This window comes from Electrophorus electricus, chromosome 11 (genome assembly GCF_041902795.1).
Source record: "Electrophorus electricus isolate QZ-2024a chromosome 11, ASM4190279v1, whole genome shotgun sequence".
Taxonomy (NCBI): Eukaryota; Metazoa; Chordata; class Actinopteri; order Gymnotiformes; family Gymnotidae; genus Electrophorus; species Electrophorus electricus.
In genome coordinates this window covers 24,362,501-24,379,763 of record NC_137507.1, presented here as the reverse complement: position 1 = coordinate 24,379,763, position 17,263 = coordinate 24,362,501, and the positions used below count along the sequence as shown (strand labels likewise).

Here is a 17,263-nt window from a genome sequence, read left to right as displayed (position 1 = left end):
ATCTGGGATTCGTAAAGTGATTTTTATTTACGTAATCTTCCTGTTGGCATATTATATTTAAGGAAGGCATGCTTCAATTGATAACTCAATTTTACTGTTTACAAAGGGATCTATTTTAAAATTCAGTACATAAAAGGTTAGAGCTACAAAAATAAAAAAAAAAAAGGGAAAAAGACGACATGTCATTAGTTACAAAAACATGAGAACTCGTCACTTCTGAAAAAATCCAGAAAAGGTTAAAAATACTGGGATAAAAGCAATGCCATGAAGTAGCCCAAATGAAATAACCAGAAACATGATTGTGAAAAAGGTTCTGAAGATGTAACTTGCAGATGCAGAGAGTGCTACCACCCCCAGCATGGTGGACAGCGCTCCCTGCAGTATGGGATAGCCTAGATGTGACAGTACCTCCACGACCTTCTCCTCACCACTGGCCTTACTGCTAGATGCGAACATGTAGGAGACGTGTGCAGAGAAGTCCACGGAGAACCCAATACTAATGACCAGGTTGATGGCTGAGATGGAATCCAAGTTGATGCCTAGCAACGCCATGAAGCCTGCCACCCCCACGATGATGGAAGTGATGGCGAATGTGACCCACAAGGCACACACAGGATTGGGGATGAGTGCCAGGGAGAGGAGCAGCATTACCACAGTAGCAATGCTAACAGTCTGAATGGTGTTGTCTGCAATCACAGTATACTGGTCATAGTATATGAATGCTGGATGGTAGACTACTAGAGGAAAGCGGCAGTGATGTGCTGCTTTTCTCATTAATTCCAGCATTGTTTTCTCCTTATGTAAAACTCTGACTGTCTGAAGAAACACACGAGAAGCATGTATGGAACCATTGGTGATGCTAATGTCCTGTCTGAGCATTGGATGATGTTGTAGAAAAGGATGCAGGTGTTCCTTAAATGCGACTTCTGAGCCGATGCTGATGCTGTTTTCTTTTGCATACTGCTCAAAGGAGTGAAGCCAAGAGGTAGACAAATTACTGACGAAAGGAAGACCTATAAAGTCCGCAAAGCAAGATTCAAGTTGAGCTCGTTCAGCTTCCTCCCAATACTGAAATGAACCGTTCACAGCCAACATGACATTTGGGCCAAAATCAGAAAAGTACATATTTTCATCTTCATAGTATTTGACTATGTAAGACTGATCAACTGCCAGATTCTTGAGTTCAATACCTTCTTTGATTCTAGTGCATCCATAGATGCTGAGGGAAATATATGCAATGTAAAGAACAGTTACCAACGCTTTGGTCCAGACTGTGGTCAGACATGGTCCATAGTGCTTCCTGAAGAACACGTTCATTGGATGTTCCTCCTCCGTTCTGGTTTCACGGCTGTAAGCTCCTCCCACACAGCATGCAGCATAGCCTTTTTGAGCTTCTGGTGGACATTCTTCTGGAACCTCTATGCACGTCAACCAGTGTCGGTTGCCTTCCTCTCTCTTCCCATTTAGAGCCAAACAAGCCCCAAAGAAGGTGATGTTGTAGAGGTAACAGAACAAGATGGCAGTGCCAGCATATAAGCAGAAGGACTGAACCGAGCGGAAAGGGTTGCTGTAACTGAGGTAAAAGGCCAACACATCAGTCAGGGTGGTGACTGTGATTGAGATGGCTGCTTCCCTGTACGTCTGAGCCATGCGGTCTGCTACACTGTCTTGGACATTGGTCTGTTGCCAGCAGGAGATCATGATGAACATATCATCAATGCCAATCCCTGGAAAAACAAGGACACAGTGTCACTGATGCAAAGCACCCTTTGTATTTTTTCCTGTAGCGCCACCTAGTGGATAATTTATTGCTTGCTAACCGTGAGTTACAGTCCAGTTCCACAAGGTACTTCGCACATACTGTTGCATCTTATTCTACAGTCCAAGCCTAATTCCATGTCCAAAACGTTCTGGGATGCAAGCAATGCCTCAGTAGAAGGACTGGCGTTGTTGCACAGGGGAGACGCATCTTACCGAGTATCAGGAATGGAGACGATGCCACAGTGATTACAAACTGGACATTGAGAAGTAAGAGGAGCCCAAAGCTGGAAAGCACCGCGAGACCAGCTGAAATCACGCCGAGTGAAGCTACCCACACTTTATTGCGCACGTTGTCAAGTCTACAGAAGTGAAATTTAATGAGGTGTCGTTAACAGCTTCATTTTTCCATACTAAAAACAGATGCCTCTCTACATTATTTCAGGTTATTTCTGTATGTAAAGTGAGATACAAACCTTATACATGACAGAACTGAGAAGACAATGGTAATAAAATAGGTGAGTGCAAAAAGATGTGTGACAGACTTTGTACTTTTCTCAAACTCCTGCTGCCGTGACATAGACGTAAAATAGGATACCTGAAACAGCAGAATTAAAGAGCATAGAATTATAATCAATTTTATACTGTCTGAGTAATTAATTAAATGTGTAGTGCTGGATAATAATAATAATAATAATAATAATAATAATAATAATAATAATAATAATAATAATAATAATATATTATTATTATTATTATTATTATTAAGTAATAATGTTGTTTTTGAGCAATGGGTCGATGCATCACCGCACCTGTGCGATACCAATAGGTATTCCAAAAAGTTACTGATTTTACTCATTTATTTGCTGCACTGTGTATAAAACTAAATTCACTTTAGGTTCACCTGCATAGGCTAAAAAGCACACCGTATGATTACGTACACCACCCTGGGGTAACGTGACTTGGCATACCTGTGTGAAAGCAGTGGACGAGTTGATCAGCAAACGAACAAATTCGGTCAACCAAGCATTTTCTAGCGTTCCGTTTACTTCTTGTAGATAATAAAACAGTCTCATTGCCTTGGCACTCTGAACAACATCACTTCTGTCAACCTCCACCTTCCCAATAAAATTATCTAGGGGTATAAGACCGAGTTGGAAGTGGTGATGGACAGGGAACGTGAGGTTAACCGTCTTGATGTTTGTCGCATTGTAGTCCAAGATATGGAGCAGCAAATTGCGATTACAAGATTTGTTTACTCTAGCACAAATATCATCGTACAGAAACTGTGCTGCGCCATGCCGAGCGGTCATTCGCCTCACTTTGCGGTCCATGCGCAATATTTCGTCAATCGCAGCGACAGTGAGTATGTTTGTCTGACAGGTGAATATCAAAGCTGCGTAGACTCCATCGGAGTTCAGTCGCTGACTGGAAAACATTTCTTTACTGGGCGGGAAAAAGGTTTCATAGAAGCGCTTCTCTGTCTTTCCGCGTCCGTCGATTGGCGTGAATTGTTGCACGATGTCGTTGGATTTTCTGTCATCCAAAAAATAGAAGCCACCTCCAAAAGCCGCGGACAATGAGAGCGGAATGGCGACGAACCACCACGGATGAAGTGCAATAAACCTACCAACTTTTTCTAAACAAAACCGTATCGGTTTTTCAATGCAGTCTGTAGTACAAACCATTGTTTTTGTGAAGACTTGATGCGCTAAAGATCGGGTTTGAAGTTTCCGACCAGTACAAGTACGTTGTAGGCCTACACCCCAATAGCAAAAGGCCCATTTGAATGGTGGTAATCACGGTTTCCCGCAGATATCCTATGACTATTTTTTCTCTTCTTACCACCCATCCTCCTATCAGTCAGATATCCTCTTTCAACCAAATTTCTCGAGCCTCAATTTGTCTTAATGAAAGCTGTTAGAAGGATAACAAAGAGTCTTTCTAGACCTTGTTGTCTTTAAGCTCCTGTTTAACAATTAGGTATTGTTACCACAGTAGCCTATACTTATCCAAAGCTATAGTGTTCTCTTAAAAGCTGTAATTTTCTAATGCGGTAGTGGTCAGGTATGTCCTGTAGCCCATATTATCTACAATTATCTACTTCAGTAGCAGAACAAAAGGTGATTGATCCAGAATACTGAAAACCAACCTCTGGCAACATGATAAAGAAAAAAAAGATTTTAAAAATGAAGCTATATCTCTACAAAAAGAACACTTTTTATTCTTAATAGAAACTGTGGTTCACATGAATTAACACAGACCTCAAGATAAGGTGAAGGGATTTGTTATATGTTTAGATTGACCATATATCTCATACTTGAAAAAGACAATTAGGCCTAAAGATTATGCTCTTGCTATTTCTTAATTATACTCATCAAGATAATTTCTTAATTATGTTCATGCTCAGTAGACATGTACAGCAAATGGGGTTTTTCATGAGAAGATTACAGTACAATTTAGGGTAACATTTAATAGAGTTCCTTGTGCCTTCAACATGAGAAAAGTCTTAAGGTTTATCTTACCTTAAGGTATAGGCCAATTAGGGTGCAACAAATTGTGACAGAAAAATAACAGCAGTAAATAAAATAATTTGACAAATCTAAAAAATAAGTCTGAGAAAGTATGTTAGCCTTTAGCCTAGCACCCCCCCCTCCCCCCTTCAATGTAATTCATTCACTGGGTGTTTTGGGAATCATCTGGGCTTTAAGAATCAATAAATTCGATACTTTTTTTAGAATATTTTTTTTAATACACCTGAATTTTATTTTTAATATTAACTCGGTATATGACACCACGTTGCGTCACCTTACTCGTCGCGTCTTAGCCAGCATAGCACTCCTATCCGGCCTTCAGTGTCACGTCATCCTAGGCAAGTCTGTCCGTCTGTACTTTAAACAGGGACAACATGGACGACGACGTCTTAACAACTTTAAAAATATTAATAATCGGAGAGAGTGGTGTCGGAAAGTCAAGGTAAGTAGGTTTTAATATATTACTTTCTTTAACGGCATTGTTTTAAGATCTCTTAATCGCATGGCTTGTGGTAGTCGTAAGATAAACGAGGTTAGCTCCTGATGGTCAATGTTAGCCAGCTAGGCTTACATCGCACTCTATCTCTTGTTAGCTGGCTAGGTTCCCATGGGTAGGTGATGGAGATATACCAGGTCTGGCTCATTTAATTGTCATTCAACACTGGAGGTTTGGAGTTTACTAGCTAGCTAGATAACTTGGTCCGGCTTTCTACTTGATTACATTCGATCATTCATGAGTGAGCATTCAATTAAATTAACTTGTTACGGGCCAGCCAGCCAAGGCTAACACACTTAAAATTCTGATGCGCATAGCTAGAATAGTTTAATTTGTACTAATAGATAAGTTAGCTAGCTAGGGTTAGTTAAAAAGCTAGTTAGCTAGGATAGCTGGCTAGGTAACTAGCTAGATGACTAATGTGAAATCTGTTTGGGATATAACTGTTCACAAACGTTGCTAAATAGGAACAAATGTAAATGTAACTCTCCGCATTACTTGCTAACCTAATGTTCAATAGCTAGCTAGCGTTAGCTAACCTAGCTAGCAAGGCAAGATATTCGTGGCGTTTAAAACACAATGTAACGCTAGCTATCTAACCTCGCCAGGTGTCTACTTTGAATTGCTAAGATATGTTAACCTACGTTGGTTGTAAAATTATGTGGCAGTTTCCTTTATCAGACAATCACTTTTCCGATGAAACTTAACTTTCATGATATCAGCTTCCATGATGGCAGTTATGTCAAAAGGCACTATTTTGTCGGTTCATAATATCAGAAGAAATTAAACGGGGCCAAAATTATACAAGCTGGCTGGTTAGCTAGCTCGAGAAAAAGTTGTTGGTCACGCCTGGTTTTTATCATTTGGTAACGAATATTTTGTCCTGATGATCTTTTACCCTGACAAATTTAATTCCAACAAAGCCGGTTCTAATTTTAGGATGTTAATAAATGGTTTGATTAACTGGTGAGGTATGATACATTTATGGCTGGAACTAAACACCAGTAACTAAATCTAAGTTCTAAGTCCCGAGCTAGACCCCTCTAATTTAGTGCCCCTCTAGTTCAACTCAAAATCTTGGGAATTCCGTATCCTGCACATTTCTTATTTTCCTCATGTGTTTGTAGTTGCATCAGGTGTACTAGCGCAGGAAAAAACGTGAAACCTTGCAAGACGGTAGGCACCCAAGGGGATATCTGCAAATCGCCAGTGTTAGTTTTCGTAGGACATTTCGGCACTATTGTATTCAGCTGTCCAAAACTCTTCTTTCAGTTTGCTCCTGAGATTCACGGATGACACATTCGATCCAGAACTAGCTGCAACCATTGGTAAGTTTGAAATGTATTGAGTAGGCTATGCTTGTTGTAAAGACATACCTGCATATTTGACACATTACATCATCATGGACTTATATAACATATGTTACTGTTCAGCTTGCAAATTAATTAAAATAGTAATGAGTACTTATATTGCCAAGTAGTAAAATCTACATGAAACTTTGAAATTGAATGCTGGCAAATTCAAGTATTGTTCTTCTCTTGGGTAGTCGTGCAGAGTAATAGAATGTGTACATGAAACTTAGAAAAGTGAAGCCTTCCTTTTGCTGGAAGTATAACCTTCAACATTGCACATAGATCCCAGTAAGCTGGACAAACTAAGCTGTCAGCAGAATCTCTTCATTTGTAGGTGTGGACTTCAAAGTGAAAACTGTAGCAGTCGATGGCAATAGAGCAAAGCTGGCTATATGGGTGAGTACATGGTGTTTTACTTCCATGTTTGGTTACATGGTAGTGGTTATCGTACATGTCTTTAATAGCTATAGTCTAAAAGTAACAGGATTCTCAGAATTTGATTTTTTTCTTTTGTGAGCCATGAAAATTATCCCCAAAAGGCAACTAATGATCTAGTCCACAAGGTGTCACTGTTGCACAGTTTTAATGTTTCTTATTTAAAGTAGACAGGTTTAAAGTCAGATCCTGTAGGGCCACAATACTGAGGTTGTTTTGTTTACCCTTCTTTAACCTCTCCAGTTCAGCACATAACTTGCTTGCTAGTTAGCTTTTAACATACATCAGGCAAAGATGTAACACAATGATGTGATTCTCCAGTAGTGCTTGTTTCAACAAATGTAGCATAACTTTATGAAACAGCGTCTAATTTTAGATTTAGACAGTATTATCTTATTTTTTCTAGGACACAGCCGGACAGGAAAGGTTCAGAACTCTGACGCCAAGCTACTACAGAGGCGCACAGGGTGTGATATTAGGTGAGTGGAAGCCTGAACCATATTTCATCAGGACCCTTTCTTTTAGAGGAAGGCAGAGTCCTCCCTCGCTGTAATGTTTATGTCTTTATGTAGATTTTAGTGGTTATCTGCCATAATCCTCCAATGCTGCTTGTTCTGTTGGCCCTAAAGACAATCCGGTCATATAACATCACCAGCCACATTTCTCTAATTGCTGCAGTGCTTGGTCAGCATGTTTCTTTGTGTGTTCTCTTGTCTCACCATCATTATTAATGGTAAATGCTTATAGCCCTGTGCTGCATTAATGCACTGTCTCGTCTGCCTTAGTGTATGACGTCACAAAACGGGACTCGTTCACAAAGCTTGGGAACTGGCTCAATGAGTTGGAGACGTACTGCACACGCAACGACCTTGTCAAAATGCTTGTCGGAAATAAAATAGATAAGGTTTGTTTATAAACAGTTCAAATCTTTGCATTTGTCATGAATGGCTTCCTATTTGAGATATGATGCTTTTATTTTTAAAATATGTTATGTACATTGAGTTTGTTTTTTTTGTTTGTTTGTTTTTTATTTTGTTTCCTGCTGTATTTAGATCAAAATATTTCAAGCACAGCATTATTGGTTTGGTTTGTTTGTTTTTAGGACAACCGTGAGGTAGACAGGAATGAAGGCTTAAAATTTGCACGGAAACACTCCATGCTGTTCATTGGTAAGTGCTTCTCTGAAAGAACCAACTCTCATGAGTAGAATTAAGATAAACCTGATTAATCAGGCCTCTGTTGCATAAGCTGCTGAACTTGACTCATAAGCTGACCTCTGCTTGGTTGTCATCGCCAACAGGACCATGTTTTTTACCCTCTACTCTGATGTCAGAAGTATTGCATCACTTCATCCTTATATGTCTTGCACTGATGAGTCATCTCAGCTGATGAATGCATTCCAATTAGGGCCTGACTGATATGAAAAGTTAAAAGTGCCATTTTAAAATGCTACAGATTCAGAACATCATTATAGATTTGTGCATTTTTATAGGGTCAAAATATTAAGCAGACTGGTTGTTTTCATTAAACTGTGCTATACCTACAAATTACAGTTGTGTATATGCTCAGTTGTCAAATATGGTTATGATCTCGGTTGCCAAATATCTTAAACTCAGAGAGCAGAAACTTAAATGAATAAATAATAAAAACATGGAAAAACCACCTAAACATAATATTGTAACTTGACGTCAAAACACAGAAAAAACAACTTCTGTCCTGATGGGACACATGGATTCCATTAGGTGTGTAATGATCAACACATTTTCTGGTTCAATATGATTTACACCTTTTTTCCCCTGCCTCATATTAAACCATATACCATATAATAAACCCTTGGAAGAGACAGGAATGCAGACAATATAATAAACTTTGTGTGTAATTTGTTAAACATGGCCATTACTGTGTGTGTGTGTTTTATTTATATATATATATATATATATATATATATATATATATATATATATATATATATATATATATATATATATTTAAAAAATGAGAGAGAGAGAGCGCACACACATACCATGATATACCTCAGTTTGATTGGAGTGGTCAGCTTCTAATGAAAATCTCGGAAGCAACAGGACAGCTACAGGAAAGGTCTGGTGATCATCACCATATCCTGGACTGTAAATTGCACTTGCATCGCTGTTTACAGAGGCCAGCGCCAAGACGCGGGATGGTGTGCAGTGTGCCTTCGAGGAGCTGGTGGAGAAGATCCTGCAGACGCCCGGGCTCTGGGAGAGCAGCACCCAAAGCTGCGGCGTGCAGCTTTCCGACGACCCCCAGCAGCAAGGCCATGGAGCCTGCGGGGGTTACTGCTCCCTTCTCTGACTCCCCCACCACTACCCCATCCCCTCCAGTGAAGACAGACTCGGGAGATGAAATGCTGCGGTTTTCCAGACGTCCGGGCAAGAGCTCCCCCCAAGAGCAGAAGGTCCATCGACCCCCACCCCAAGCCACTCGGGTGGGGAAAGGACTTCTGACATTCGCTCACCTTCTGTTAGTCAGTGTTTGTCCTCACACTTCAGGTTCTTCTCTTATATGCCACTCGGCTCATTTATCATAGACCTCCGTTGCCAGTGTACAATGTGAGTTGTTAGCACTCTGCTGGCTGTGGTTCTAAATATTAGTCACTACATCATTTGTGCCCCTAGCAGGAGGACAGAGTTGGCTTGCTTCTTTCTCATTGAGAGAGATGCTTTTGACATGATTATCAAGGAAAGAAAGGAGGGCATAGCAGTAGATTAGGGAATTGATATCTATTGGTCTGTTGAACTCCATCCAGAGACAAATGGCAGTTAAATGTCCCACGGGGAACAGACCACCTGGAGTTTTCATTATTATATACTGTATCTAGGCCCTTTGTTACACTGCATGCTGTGTAATATGTCGTCTTTATTTTTAACATTACTTTGCCCAGTGTGGATTACTTTTAGCTTGGCAATAAGCACAGTTTTGTTTTGCTGTTTTTATAAAATGTGGAGAAATATTCCTTCAGAAAGAAAGCTGATGTGGAGAAATACCTTTCTGGTTCTCTTCTTGTGAACTGTGACAATTATGTACTGGCAAACCTGAATTGATCCAGATGTCCAATTACTAGAACATGTTTAAGGTGCAATAACGGTCATTAATCCTTAAAAAAAAAAAAAAAAAAAAAAAAAAAAAAAACTAAAAAAAAAAAAAAAACCTTGCTAGAAAAATGCATAATGACATGGACCTAAGTTATACAGGATTTTAGCATGTGTGTATCCCATAAAACAGTTATCCAGTCTGGCTTCAATGTGGTCCTGCTTATTTAAACGTCTCAAGCTTCAAAAGTGCGTTATTGGTCCCATTTATCAGAAACGAATATAAGAAGGTTTGCCTGCGTGTGAATGGCTTGTTTTGATTCGCTCTCTGTGTTCATTCCACTGTTCTTATCCAGAGGCCTAATCATGCCATCGCCTTAACATGGACTTGCTTGTATAGCAGTGCTGCTTGTTAAAAGTAACTGTCACTGTTTCTACAGTTTCATAGTTGATAAATTTAGTTGTAACAATTTGTTTACTTGACACTAGTCTGGGTCAGCAGGGAAGACGGTCTAAGTCAGTGTTTGGTATGAAAACTGGTGGTGTAGCTTGAGAATGTAGTTCTTCCACAGAGAGGTATTATTCAGCCATTATCTGAGGCATCTGAAAATCAATGAAAGGAAGCATTGCAGCTCTAAGAGTTTACAGACAGCTTAAAAATCAAAGGAACATTTAAAGGCGCTATATGTGAGGGAAGCATGAAACATCAGCAACAGAGCCAAACACTGGAAGGTAAAGATCATACAACTTTCCTGTTGGTGAAAGCTGGATGCATGCAGTCATTGAGTTCTGATCGTTTGCCATGGCATCTATCAAAGGCGCAGTACAGTTCTTATTATCATCATCACAAGCTAAGTTCTTGTGTTGGGTCTGTCAGTGTACTGCATCACATTACATCAGGTTGATGGTGACAACACACTTCCAACCCTAATTTTAACCATATAAGTTATGCACTCTTGTGAGATGCTGTTGACAGGAAAAAGATTAGCTCCAGCTCCACGTCAATTAACAACCCCCTTGTAAAGTCTGCACACAGACCGAGAGGATCTTATGGCAATTAAAATTTAAGCCTCCTATATATAGCCTCTTTTAATAAGTAGTTTGAAGCAATGTTGATCTGGGAAGAAGTTTTGCTTGGCTGATACCGATTCTGGCTTCTCTGACATACTTGATCTCAGAACCAAATGTTGCAATCTTTATTCCATTCTGTGATAAAATGGCATTGAATATGTATCTGAGAGCATTGGTACCATTTTTCTTTTGCAATAAAATTATTAATAATCTTTTGTCTTGATGCTTTTTCCCCCATTTGTTTTGCACTGTTGTCAGAATATTAAATTTTATCATTTAAATCATATGCAATATACCTTACATGTAATACATCTATTATAAGGAATATTGTATACAAATACTGTACATTAGAGAGAGAAAATGTATTCCAGGTGACCAATTTTTGCTGTCTTCTGCCAAGTGAAGCAGTTCATTCAAAGAAGATTGTAGATAGACAGGAACATGACCTTGCAGTAAGCACAGAACAGACTCCAAACATGGACATCTTGGGGCAATAAACACTAAAATGAGTGGGGCTGTGCATGTGCCAGTGATTTCCGTGTTATTGCACTCACATATGACATGCCTCTACATCCCCATCACATCAGAAGATGATCTCTGGCTTTGTGTTACTGTATGTGTCATGAATGAAAACACCAAAAATTGCCTGTCATTAAATACCACTAGCCAAGGCTGTTCTTTGTGAAGTATGTTTGTCTAATGTTAACTGTTCATGGAATATTTCAGCAATGGCAAGAGTCGTCAGACAGTTGGTGAGATAGTTGTCAGTTTTAAAAGGAAGTAGTTTATAGTTGCCTGTGTGTCCTGCCATTATGGCTTCCAGGGAAATTTTATACGGAGCTGTATTTTTCACCCACTTCGCAGTATTAAGTTGTAGACACGCCTGCTGGGATGGATATTCTTCAGTTCACTCAGTTTGCAAACATTCAACGCATGGAATGGTCAGTGGGTAGAAAAGACCCTGAAAACCCTGAAAGTGCAATAGCTCAAAATCTGTGACTCATCTCATATCAAGTGGCTGACTACTATTTGGGGAAAACATGCCTCGTTTTAGAATGTTGAAAAGTAGATTAAACTGTGTTGATATTTTTCAGATTATCACATCCATCTATTCAGGCAAAAACAGAACACTGTTTTCTGGATGAACTAATGTTCCTGTATTGATAAGTACAGTGTAGTACTCCATCCATTGGCTCCAGGTGAAAAGTAGATAACTGAAATCAAACAAATTCATCTTTTCTCTGACCTTTTGACAGACACAAATTATAAATCATATGACCAATTGAGGGTCATGGGATAGTCAACTGGTCATAGTCAGCATCCAGACCACAGCAACCTGAGAGAAACTGCTCTTTTTATGGTAACAGGTTCCAGACTGGCCTCTGTGGTCATATCTGATGACTCACATGATATCCAACATCATTACCAACACACATACCTGAAATACACATACTTGTTAGGAACAAAAATGTTAACATCAGAGCATGGCTTAGGTAAGAAAGAGACTAACTGTTTCATTATGGGGATTACTTTATCAGATTGGAAGTACCTTTACAGAAACCTTTCCTCCACAAAAATATGGCTCCCGCTGTAGTTTCCACCCTACTGTATGCAGAGGTGAATTCTGGGTGGAAATAATTAGTCTTTTCCATGCTGATGTGGTATGTGTATACTGGGGAGTCTCCAGTTCAGTGGTCTGTTATAGACACCAATAACATTTTTACAAAGACACACGGAATTAGATTGTGTTTGGGGGTGGACGGAGACATGTTGAGAGAGAGACAGAAGTAAACACTGTCGGGACTCAGCTCTATCGCAAGTGACTATGGTCAGAGTCACAGCCAGTGATAAACATGAAACAGATTACTCCCAGATGGATCAGTCACAGTAATAGGGCAAATCCTTCAGTGGGGTTGAGAAGTGGGTGGAGAAATTTGAACTGGCCACTGTTTTCAGTGGGCAACGTAAGGCTATGCGACTACTCAGTCATTTAGATACACTATGTAAGAACTCGATGCCACATTTTCATTTAAAGAAAATTGCTATGGCCATACATATAGAACAAAACAAAGAAAAACATGTCATTTTTAAAAATTGCATTGAAGTCATGGGACAATAATCCTGCCTCAATAAACATTAAACTTAACTTAGAAAAGTAGTATAATATGAATATATTACATTTCAACCATGGAGTCAATGGCCTTTGAGAAGAAAGTAATTCTGCAAATGTCAGAATCCAAATTTTGATTAAAAGTGGTCATAACACCATGATAAAATTGATTTTCTTCTTGTTGAAATGTGCTTTCAGGATCAGCGACATTACAAGTCCCTTCAAAGCCACAGTCAGTCCTTTCCTGTCATCACAGGACAGTAATGTCATTAGTCCTCACTGAATACAAAGGCACACTGGTAAAAACAATGGATGAAAATGACACCCTTAACAAAATGCCGTAATCTGTTTTCTTGCTTTCTTTCCTCTTAAAAAAAAAAGTTCATAACTAATATTAGATGCCTACAATCGGTCTCCAAAAGACTTTGTGACAACCCGTCACTCAAACCACTCTCTTAGGTATTCAGCTGACTGATGTATCGAGCTACTAATGACGGGGCGCCATCGGCACTTTGACAGTCTTGATCTCTGCTATATGGGAGGATTTCTGGATGATGCAGCTGGTGGTTCCCGGAGCGATGCTCTGCTTGCTCTGGGCAAGGTTAGTCAGCGCCATGGCGGCGTGGATTTCCTTCCAGTACGTGGCGTCGTGGCCCCGACACCCTCCTTTACGCATGCCTTTGTGACTGTAATACGGGGGGAGATATTTAGTCATCAGAACCCGGGGATTTGATTACAGACATTTAAAAGTATGGAGAGGTCTTACCTGCCACAAGGATGTGTGCAACAGTCCAAGGATTCTAAAAAGTAATTAAAAACCGACCTTTAGTATTTTTGTTACAAACTAAACAGCAGTGGATTAAGATTAACTACGATAACCAAGCGTCCCCATCCTGACGTAGCGCGCGTGCGCATGCGAGCGAGCGAGCGGGTATCCTCCTAGAGAGGCTTAGACGAAGTTCCGTAAGCCGTTTGACCGCGCTCGGGCGCCGGCCAAGATAAATGCAATTATGTCTCTCCAGTGCGGTGGTAGATGGAAAAACCATATCTGCGCTGCGTCAGGAACACAGACGCTCTGTTCCACCGCCCCACAGCTCATTTGCATCATTTAAGTTATTACAGCAGGTTTTTTTTCTCCGACACTGTTCCACTAGACTCCCCAGTGAGCACTGGTACTGTGCTATAAAAACCCCGTACAACAAACATACATTCAATACGAGAAGCACAGAATGCATGAACTCTAAAACGCCTTCCTCATCCCCACTTCTGTAATAATGACTGCCATCGAATCTTAATTTCAGTCCGCCTGCTGTTAATCACTCGGTGCCTGTCCAACAACGAGTTTAGATATAAAGCTTGGTGAATGTCCTGAAATAGCTTCGCTCCCAATCACACAAACAGCCCAGTGGTTGTTTCTGCATTAAAACATGAAAAAGTTGACTGAAGCTTAAACATTCTATGCCGCAGACCCATTTTCATAGTGGCCTTTTGGTTGGAGGTTGTAGCTTTTTGGATGGAGGTTGTAGCCTTTTGTAAGGTGCATCCTCTTACGTTCAGCCAATAATGGTGGAACAGCCTCATTATTTTGGTGAAAGCAGCCAGACCAGTGAACAGGAGTCTCTCTCGGGGGAGCTATGAAAGAGAAAGCTGGACCGCCGCCTCTCGCAGGCAAAATGCAATTTACAATAGTCGTTGCCTAAAACATCCACAGCTCAGATTGCTTAAAACAGCACCTGAGCCAAAAACTACCATAAGGCATTCATAAATCATTTGGTCTTAGTTCTTATGTGCTACTGAATATTTCTCTTCTGGCATGCTGGCTTGATTGAACCACTGAGGGCAAAGAAAACCTACTTAATTTTAATCAACAAAATTCAAACATTTAACTTCCTGTTGATATTTAATACAAGGTTTCATAACCCAGAGTAGCTCCAAACTGCCAAAGTCAAACTGCATTCATAAAAACACAGAGCACATTATCTGACTCTACTGACTGACTGAATTCCATCTCAAACATGAAGTGCTGACTTATTCAAACATGCACACCCAGTAACCAAACTCTGCCACATTTTTGCTTGAAGGGAGCATACAGCATATTGTCTTTGACTGACTCCTGAATGACCTCAGCCATCATAAGTTTGCTGTTTTCTTTAAAAGTCTAACCCCCCCCCACATCCCGCCAACCCTCAACGTGGCCTGTTCCCTCTTCCTATATTCTCACTGCTATCAACAGCTGTGAGCGGCTTCAAACGTGGCTACGGCCCAGACATGGACTACGACCCACACTGGAATACCCGTGGCAGCAAGGGTGTGAAAACATCGAGCTTGGCTTTTTAACAAGACAGAACTGACTGGAAAGCGATTTTCCATCGGAGGGGAACGGGAGGCGATGGGACCGTACGCTTGCCGCCGTGCACCTCTGGAGCGGGCAGTGTTAAACACATGTGCAGTGGGGCTGTGGGGAAACAGCGGGCCAATAACGGCGAGTGAACACCACCCGCTCCATCACCCGTGACGGCCGTTCCTAACGTAGTACCCCTCCTCCAGCTGAGAATGGTCTGCAGGAGCGACTGAGCGTTGCTGTAAAGCAGGTGCTTTCCAATAGCGAGGTTAGGAGCTGATGCTAAATTTAGCTACAAACCCCCTTTTAAATCTAAATAACAGGCTCACGCCTGAAGCTGAGGTTCCACAACCTTGTGCATGCACAGACACCAAAAAAAGATGACAAAGCAGTACAGGCTGGGCCCTGCTAGGGTATGGAGGTGAGTGCTGCACAGTCCCATGCTTTGGAGTGGTGCAACTCCTTGGCGGAAACAGAAACGAGAGCTTTCATTTAACGACTCTTATGTGCCATATTTCCACTCTGGTTTGACTAAAATGTTTCCATTAGCATTCCTGTGTGATGAAACTATGGCAGGTTAGGAGCAAACCGAGGAAGAACACATCAGCTTTCCCTGACTGCCAGTGCACCACTCAACTGGCATGTTAAATAGGATTTACTGTTGCCTGACAAACACCAGTGTTCTTTAAGTGCTATTTCTCATGTCTCGATTCTACATGAGATACAAGCTACATTTGGGGAGCTGTCAATTTGACTGAAACAGTCCTGGCAATGGCGTCGCCACAATATATGGAAAAAGTACTGGAACATGTCTGTTGCTGTTTAGCTCTGTAATACAGCTGGACAGTTAAAGAACAGAAAGAAAGCATGCACATCAACCAAAGGTATTTGCCGCAAGGTATCGAGGTGATTTTCAAGAGCAAAACTGAGCTCAGGATTCAAGCAAGGCTTTGAAATTGCTATAACAGAGGTTAATGATGTGACCAAAAGTATGTACTTTCCCTGGACTCTCTATTTGCCATCTCACAAATTCTCAGATTGATGTGCTGCTGTTCGGCCAATTTCTGACAAGGAATCCTATGGATAAAGAAGATACCAGCTTCACGTTCCGCTTCACAGTTTTTCCTAAACTAAAAGGTTTCTCTCTTAAACAGTTAACGTTCTACGTACCTGATACCTTCCACCCACCTGCTTTGAATGCTCAACAGTACTTTGTCATTGCCAAGGCTAAGTTCACAAATTGCTAAGTTACTTTCAAATGGCTGATCAAGTCAGTCCCAGCCTAGCCCTAGAGAATTCTAATGACTGTGCCGTGTAACTCACCTTAAATATAAACCTTAATTTATGCAGTGTAAAGTACGATAAAATCAAGGGACACACATCATTGCTCTGAATGCCTCTATTAGGTCCCATTAGGGAATGTAATATGTCAACAAGTTGTGCTTGGCTACCTTGTTTGGCTCAAAGGCAAGCATCGGAAATAACTGCTTGCTTAAAATACTAGTTCCAGGCGCGTAAAGGAATCGCACGGAGAACATACCTTAATTGCCCTGAAACTAAGCCACTCCATAATGGCCAGGGGACAAAACTAACAGAGAAACCGAATGCTTGAGAAGGCTGCAGTGGAAATTGTGCAAATGATGAATCAAACTCAGCGCCTTTGGACTAGCAAAAACATTCCCTGTTCTGAGGCTTTAGCAGGTGTTCAGCTAGAGCACCACAACTTTCCATCCTTCCAAGTCAACTCACTCTCTTACCACATCACACTGAAGGTAGTCGTCGTTTGACTTTTGTTAATTCTTTCAGTCAGTTGGAAAATGGGTACGCTTCTGTGTATGCACATGTAAACATGGTTCCGATGTATTTTCTAGCCGTGAACAAAAACTGAAGGAGTTACAGATGGCACAACCACACAAACTACTTCTCTGTTCAATAATGTAGTTTAGTCTGCTTGTCAAAAAATAATACATTTGGTGCAAGAACTCGCCTGCTCCAAATCTTTGAACACATAGAGGGAAAATCAGTTGAGAGAGAACTAATAAGGTGCCCTTGACTCAACAATGTAAAGAGAAAGATGGCAGAGTACCGAGAGCCA

The 17,263-nt window shown here is 40.7% G+C and overlaps 3 protein-coding genes across 5 annotated transcripts in view; 1 reads left to right on the top strand and 2 right to left on the bottom strand.

The window, feature by feature from the left end:
* Nucleotides 1–41: 41 nt before the first annotated feature.
* Nucleotides 42–3,726, bottom strand: ptchd3b (patched domain containing 3b). The gene is made up of 4 exons (XM_027030057.3): nucleotides 2,730–3,726; nucleotides 2,235–2,356; nucleotides 1,975–2,120; nucleotides 42–1,727 (listed from the first exon to the last, which is right to left on the bottom strand). Exons 1-4 carry the CDS (start codon nucleotides 3,444–3,446, stop codon nucleotides 211–213), a joined length of 2,502 nt encoding a protein of 833 aa, XP_026885858.2. The 5' UTR covers nucleotides 3,447–3,726; the 3' UTR covers nucleotides 42–210.
* Nucleotides 3,727–4,586: 860 nt separating this feature from the next.
* On the top strand, nucleotides 4,587–10,929 carry rab18b (RAB18B, member RAS oncogene family). The gene is made up of 7 exons (XM_027031565.3): nucleotides 4,587–4,734; nucleotides 6,061–6,116; nucleotides 6,475–6,536; nucleotides 6,982–7,054; nucleotides 7,361–7,479; nucleotides 7,678–7,744; nucleotides 8,734–10,929. The coding sequence occupies exons 1-7, from the start codon at nucleotides 4,667–4,669 to the stop codon at nucleotides 8,907–8,909; spliced, it is 621 nt and encodes a 206-aa protein (XP_026887366.2). The 5' UTR covers nucleotides 4,587–4,666; the 3' UTR covers nucleotides 8,910–10,929.
* Nucleotides 10,930–11,081: 152 nt separating this feature from the next.
* The window catches only part of mkxb (mohawk homeobox b), a 10,350-nt gene continuing 4,168 nt past the window's right edge, over nucleotides 11,082–17,263 (bottom strand). For all 3 annotated transcript variants that reach the window (XM_035527862.2, XM_035527863.2, XM_081723525.1), the window contains 2 exons: nucleotides 13,594–13,627; nucleotides 11,082–13,513 (listed from right to left, as the gene is read on the bottom strand). In XM_035527862.2, coding sequence (XP_035383755.1) covers nucleotides 13,315–13,513; nucleotides 13,594–13,627 — 233 coding nt within the window. In that variant the 3' untranslated portion in view covers nucleotides 11,082–13,314. The remainder of the gene's footprint in view (nucleotides 13,514–13,593; nucleotides 13,628–17,263) is intronic.

Excerpts from the sequence above, each read along its gene's own strand:
- ptchd3b (XM_027030057.3), bottom strand. The coding sequence starts at position 3,446 with ATGGTTTGTACTACAGACTGCATTGAAAAACCGATACGGTTTTGTTTA. Across the intron at positions 2,357-2,729 it reads CGTCCACTGCTTTCACACAG|GTATCCTATTTTACGTCTAT; the intron begins GTATGCCAAGTC and ends CTGCTGTTTCAG. Across the intron at positions 2,121-2,234 it reads TCAGTTCTGTCATGTATAAG|ACTTGACAACGTGCGCAATA; the intron begins GTTTGTATCTCA and ends TCACTTCTGTAG.
- rab18b (XM_027031565.3), top strand. The coding sequence starts at position 4,667 with ATGGACGACGACGTCTTAACAACTTTAAAAATATTAATAATCGGAGAG. Across the intron at positions 6,117-6,474 it reads AGAACTAGCTGCAACCATTG|GTGTGGACTTCAAAGTGAAA; the intron begins GTAAGTTTGAAA and ends CTTCATTTGTAG. Across the intron at positions 6,537-6,981 it reads GAGCAAAGCTGGCTATATGG|GACACAGCCGGACAGGAAAG; the intron begins GTGAGTACATGG and ends TATTTTTTCTAG.